This window comes from Danaus plexippus, chromosome 7, assembly GCF_018135715.1.
Source record: "Danaus plexippus chromosome 7, MEX_DaPlex, whole genome shotgun sequence".
NCBI lineage: Eukaryota > Metazoa > Arthropoda > Insecta > Lepidoptera > Nymphalidae > Danaus > Danaus plexippus.
Window position 1 is genome coordinate 895,736 of NC_083541.1, and position 5,917 is coordinate 901,652.

Below are 5,917 nucleotides of genomic sequence, written 5' to 3' on the forward strand. Positions count from 1 at the left end.
TACTTATTTGCTAAAGGACAAAACATATAATAGGTTAGTATGTGTGTGTACAATAAACGGATACATATCTGCTAGATATACCAGACTTATTGACTTATTGACTTTCATACCAGAATATAGACAAAAAAAGATATTAGGACTATGCTGGAATAAATAACTTTAAGCATTTTTTTAAAGACATACATTAGTAGATACAAAAAAATTCTTCCGATTTAAATAATGTAAGCTATATTTAAAAAAATATCTAAGTTTTTATAATAACTATATATAAATTATATTGTTTTTAAAGTTTGCTCATTATAAAAGAAATATTTTTTTTTTGTTATGGGGCTGAATATTGTCAGTAATTAATAATGATTAATGAACGAGTGATTTTATTTTTCTTTAAGTGAAAGGTGGCAAACGAGCAGACGGCCTACTCGATGGGCAGGAGTGACCGTTGCCCATGGTCATCCGCAACATAGATGTTACGGATGAGTTGCCAACCTGGACTGTTGAGGAAAAGGGAGGGATGGGATAAAGTATGAACAGGGAAAGAACAACCGGCTCTCTCACTCATCGGACGAAACACAGCCACTAAAGGCTACTTCACGCTGATCTTCTGTGAGAGGGTTACACTTCCCCAGTCGAGCCAGCCCATGTTCCAGCTGTAATAACTTGACCACAGCTCGGCTCTACAACCTAATAAATTTCATTATCCGCGAGTTTTGATCGAACATTTGGCAGTTGCCGATACTAGCTGACATTGTTCGTGATGTGGGCATCGTTGGGTTCCTATAGTTCATTTCAATAGAATTTAACAATCTTGTAAACAAACGTGATCAGCTGATATTGACAGAGACTTGTCTATGCCCCTAGTGATGTGAGTACTCTTCAAGATGCTTTAATCTTAATTATTATATTATTTATATTTAAAAAGATACTTTAATTTATTTATGTTTTGTTAAGTATTTATTAGTGAGCTTTTTAACGAGGTTAGAAATGGTAGATTCAATGAGATGTAATTGTTATCAGGACTGACATCTAATTGTACATAAGAACGGACTAAGCGTGGTCAATTACTTTGTTTACAAGATTGTCAAATTCTATTGAAATGAACTATATGTATAGTGTTACAAAAGTTTTTGCCTGCGACTTCGTCTGCGTAAAGTTCGGAATTAGCCTCAAAAAGTAATGAACTGTGTTAATAGTATTAACTTAATACGTATGGTAACTAACTGTCAGATCTATAGTCGTCTATTTTGATGTCTAAGATGCTGCACTATAGAATTTCATCAAAATCTGTGTAGTAGTTGTGGCGTGAAAAAGCAAGACACATTCCTACATCCTTAGAATGGTTCACATTTATTGGTCACCAATGAGGTACTTATTGCTGATTCCTATATATAAAAATTACTTTCACTATATAGGTATACGTTTTTGTATCATTATTTAATTTTTATTATTAGAAATTAAGTACATAGTCAAATTTGTGCATTTGACATCTCTTGTATCGTGAAGACCATCCTGAAGTAACTATTTATACAATTTTCCTTAGACATATAAACACAAAACTTGCAGATCTAAGCTTCTATCAGCTATCCCTATACTTCCTCTATGGTCTAAAGAACTGTTTTGCAGATTAATTTATTTAAAGAAAAACAAAACAAGAGATAACTTATAAAAAAGTTGAAGAAATAAATTAATGTGCCATGTTTGTATTGTAAGCAAACAAGTATATTACTTCCTATTAATAGATATACCATATAATTGCTACAAGTATTAATTTGTAGTTATTATCGTTAAATAATTATTACAAATGAATAAATACAACTTTATTAATGTCTTTGACAATTTAATTATTAGAATGTTATAACATTATTTCATATATTATTACAATAAATAGTAAACTACCATTTAATATATATAAATATTTTTTCCATTAAATTTGGCTGTAAATTTATAAAATGGTAACACAATCACAGCTGGTAACATTTAAGATTTGTGTGTATTTATTTTGATAGATATTTCTTCCACACTACTCCTAGCGCTATGGCTCCGGCCAGCGCTAGGAACACCCATGTGTAGCTTCGACTGAAACAGAACATACATTACATCTAAGTGCACTAAAAATGTAAGAACTAAAATATAAAAATTACAACAAAAGATAAAATACAATTCATACCATCTCAATTACACTATGTTTCTATTTAAATGACAAACATATATAATACAATGTACTCTATAATACATTGTTATTTGAATATGGTAATAAAGTCTCATAACAAACATAATAAAATAATAAATACTAAAAAAAAGTATTTTATTCAATTACCATCTAAGAATTTAGTATAATAACTTATAATCAGAATCAAATATAATTAATTACGTAAATATTTTTGCTGCCTTAAAATCTAACCAAACTATTTTTGAATTTCGAATGTAACGTTTAATAATAATGGATAAATAGCCCCATAATATATTCAGTAAGCTAATAACAGACATGTATTTTATTTTATAATATATTCTGTTTGATTTCTTGTTATGAAATTTTCCGTATTTAAATACTCTATAATGATTAATAACACTATTTTTTACTAACTATATATATTTATACCGACTTTAAACATAAGATAATCACCCGTCGCACGGATAACCACGAGGTCTAGAAAGAAGAATACTCATTAAATACAAATTTTTTTTTATATAAGATTCTATTTATTCAGAATTAAGAAAAATCGTTTTCAAACTTGAAAAATGTTCCGACGAATTTAATAAAAAAAAAACAAATCATTAAATATACGTCTCATTCGATTTTAACGGTTTGAAAAACTTAAGGGAATAAAAATTATTACAATTCGCGTAAATTTTAAATAAGTTATGAGTATTACCGAGAACAAATGCGTATTGAAATGTGTACCTGCAAGTGCTTTCCCGCGGCACATTAATTGCACTTACTCTTCTCGAATTTCTGTCTTGTCTAATTTGATCAAACGTCCTTCTAAAACCTGACTTAATAGGTTGCGACTGGCTGTAGTAAATTTACATTATTCATTACTAACATATAAATAAATTTATCTTTACTACAAATTCAAACGACCTGCCAGATGATCCGTCAAACGTCCGCCATGTTTTTTCCGTTTTTGACATTCTCGGTAAATGCGGGCAACTGATGTTACAAAAATATTAATTGTATTCAAAATAAAAGATGAAAAAATGTTAGATACATCCATAGTAACCTGGAAGCTGAACAAATTGAACATTTTGATCGAACCTCGTGACTGTAAGAGAAAAATTAATGTTTTTGTAACAATAAAAACAAATGTCGCTAGCTACTTCATATTAATATATCTAATATATTGTTTCGTTAACTACTGGAATTTATACCTATCAACCAATTAGAATAAAGTATAATTTTTAATAAAACTGATTACAACGTAATAATTTACGAGTAATATTATTAGGAATGATGGAGTTTTAAGTTACAGAATTATATAATATAAAGCATTAAACGTTTTAAGAATAGTGACGTAACCTTGGCTTTTTTTTCGATCGCCATTTACAGCTACAAACAGAAAAAATAAGAATTAGTAATATAAAACAATATTTTCATTAAAAATTACATGTTTAAGTAAATATAATGTGACTTCGCAAGCTTATCATTTATCACATAGTGAATTGAGAAATTTAATACCACTGTTTAGTTTAAGTGAACTAGTTAGTTTCATGAGATAATGATATCATTAAAATTATGTTGATTATAAAAAACCAATAAGACTCACCAATCAACAATACTTTTATTTCGCTGATCGGGTGGTAATGTTCCAATTTTGAATTTTTTCATAATTTCCCTGAAATTTTAAAGTTTAAAATCAAATAGGTTTTATGATTGTTTTGCTTTTTAATCCACAATAGAGAGGTGCTATAAGTTAAAATGTATGATTATATATATGTCTGTGGCATTGTAAGTGTCAAACTAGCAACAAATTTTGCTGTTTTTCTTATCAGGTAATTTGAAAACCAATTTCCTTGCAATGGTTCTTAGCTGTTGCTTAATAAGTCCAGGATTGAAAGACTACCAGTTCCAGTCTATATTGCTGTAAGGCATATTTATCCCATGATCATTCAATTCAATGCCTCGCTTATGTTAGTATAATTGTTATATGATAATTAATGCTCAGGAGAATTTAAATAGTAATAAAATGTAGTTAGGGGCTATTAATATTTGGTAAGACGCTTTAGGGGGAGAAAGGGTTCAGTTATGTCTTATTTATTCTTACTAACGGTGGGAGGTAGTCTAGATAGTTCTTATCTAAGATCACAAATGGACTATAATATAGTTATTATGTAGGTAAAGATTTTAAGATGAATGATTAAAACCAAAGTTTATTACTAAAAAAAAATTATAAGCACCTTTTACGTACAAAAAAATCATTGTCTAAAAATAGCTAATTTGAAAATTTTATTTCATTTAGATTCTAACCTAATAAATATTTAACAGGGGGAGGGAGGTCAAAAACTATAAAATAAAAATAGAAAAGAAAAAAAAACTAAAAAATGAATGGGCCTGTGTTACTAATACTATTCTCGGTCTGTGTACTTTTTTTATTAGTTTGCTATATGTGAATTTTTAAAATATATTTTATATATCACTCCAGTATCTATGTGTCAAATTTAAGCTGTTAGGAATCCACAAGACTCTGGATTTATGATTTTTGGATTAACCCTATCTCAAATACCAACATGATTATTGTTAACATGAGACCAGGTCCAGATCAAAACTTAGACATCCACCAACCCAAAGAAGCCCTTTCCATAGTAGGAATATTGTTTTACATACATGAGATAACTTCAAAAGCAATGTTAAACTATTGTCTAAAAGAATAATAGTATCAATAGCACTCAAGTATCGAACCATTTACTCTCACAGACAAACAACCCTCATTCAAATATACTCATAAGTCCATTTGTCTAATTTAATTTTTATATATATCATTATTTTACATATATATTATTTATATCATTAAACACCATATAATTTATATTAAAGTGAAATTTACAGCAATTATTATTAGAAAATCCACATGTAACAATATGTAACAGATAAAAAAGTTAGTTTCAGTATAAGTAAGTTACCTAGCATCTTCACTGTGATGAACATCTTCAAAAGCTTGGGTCCCATCCTTGCCGGCATACTCTAAGAGTGTATCTTCACCTCCTGGATGCTTTGTGCAGAGAATTTAATAAATTTAACAACAGCAAAGAAGACACAGATGAAATAATAAAATATATACAGAAATTTATTTGTTTTTGAGATAAATATAATATAAATATGTGAAAGTAATTTATTTTAAAAATGTGTTCATTAATAATATATGTATTAAAAACGAAAACCCAGTAATGAAAATCGTTTGAAACAAATTTTCAGATTTACAATTGATCTTGACCTACAAATCAGAACTATGAATTAGATAAATAAGATTGATTACGGGATTTAATGAGCTTACTTCATTTAAAAACCTGGTCACATCATAAACATCGTCGTGAATTATCATCCAAACACTATTTTTACGTTTATGTTTCTTAACCTCTTCAATGGTTATCTGTCGAGCCATCTTTTTATTATTATTTTACTTTATTAATTTATAAATTTTAAATTCTCATTGCAATATTTAGATACACGGCAATTTAGGAATGTTTAAATCAGAACTGACATGTTGGATGTGAATTGTGAATTTTGATGTAAACTGTCAGGTGACTGACTATATCATATATATGTGTACAATTATATTGTTGAAAGCTAAAATATTTTCTAAATATCAGAATGAATTAAAATAAGTATCATTTTATTTCCAAAAATAGTTACTTACATCTTATTTTCAATAAAATTATATTTCAATACTTTGGGTAGTTATCTAACTTCAGCCATGCAAAACTA

At 28.3% G+C, this 5,917-nt stretch overlaps 1 protein-coding gene across 3 annotated transcripts; it reads right to left on the reverse strand.

Moving 5' to 3' along the window:
• Positions 1–1,799: 1,799 nt before the first annotated feature.
• On the reverse strand, positions 1,800–5,721 carry LOC116770838 (cytochrome b5-like). 3 transcript variants are annotated; one of them, XM_032662463.2, is made up of 9 exons: positions 5,487–5,721; positions 5,116–5,204; positions 3,762–3,830; positions 3,515–3,544; positions 3,219–3,260; positions 3,080–3,148; positions 2,900–3,010; positions 2,621–2,644; positions 1,800–2,073 (listed from the first exon to the last, which is right to left on the reverse strand). In XM_032662463.2, exons 1-9 carry the CDS (start codon positions 5,592–5,594, stop codon positions 1,992–1,994), a joined length of 624 nt encoding a protein of 207 aa, XP_032518354.1. In that variant the 5' UTR covers positions 5,595–5,721; the 3' UTR covers positions 1,800–1,991. The 3 variants fall into 3 exon arrangements, with proteins under 3 accessions (XP_032518354.1, XP_061376895.1, XP_061376896.1); XM_061520911.1 differs by lacking the exons at positions 1,800–2,073; positions 2,621–2,644 and having other exon boundaries at positions 2,758–3,010; XM_061520912.1 differs by lacking the exons at positions 1,800–2,073; positions 2,621–2,644; positions 3,080–3,148; positions 3,219–3,260 and having other exon boundaries at positions 2,758–3,010.
• Positions 5,722–5,917: the final 196 nt, after the last annotated feature.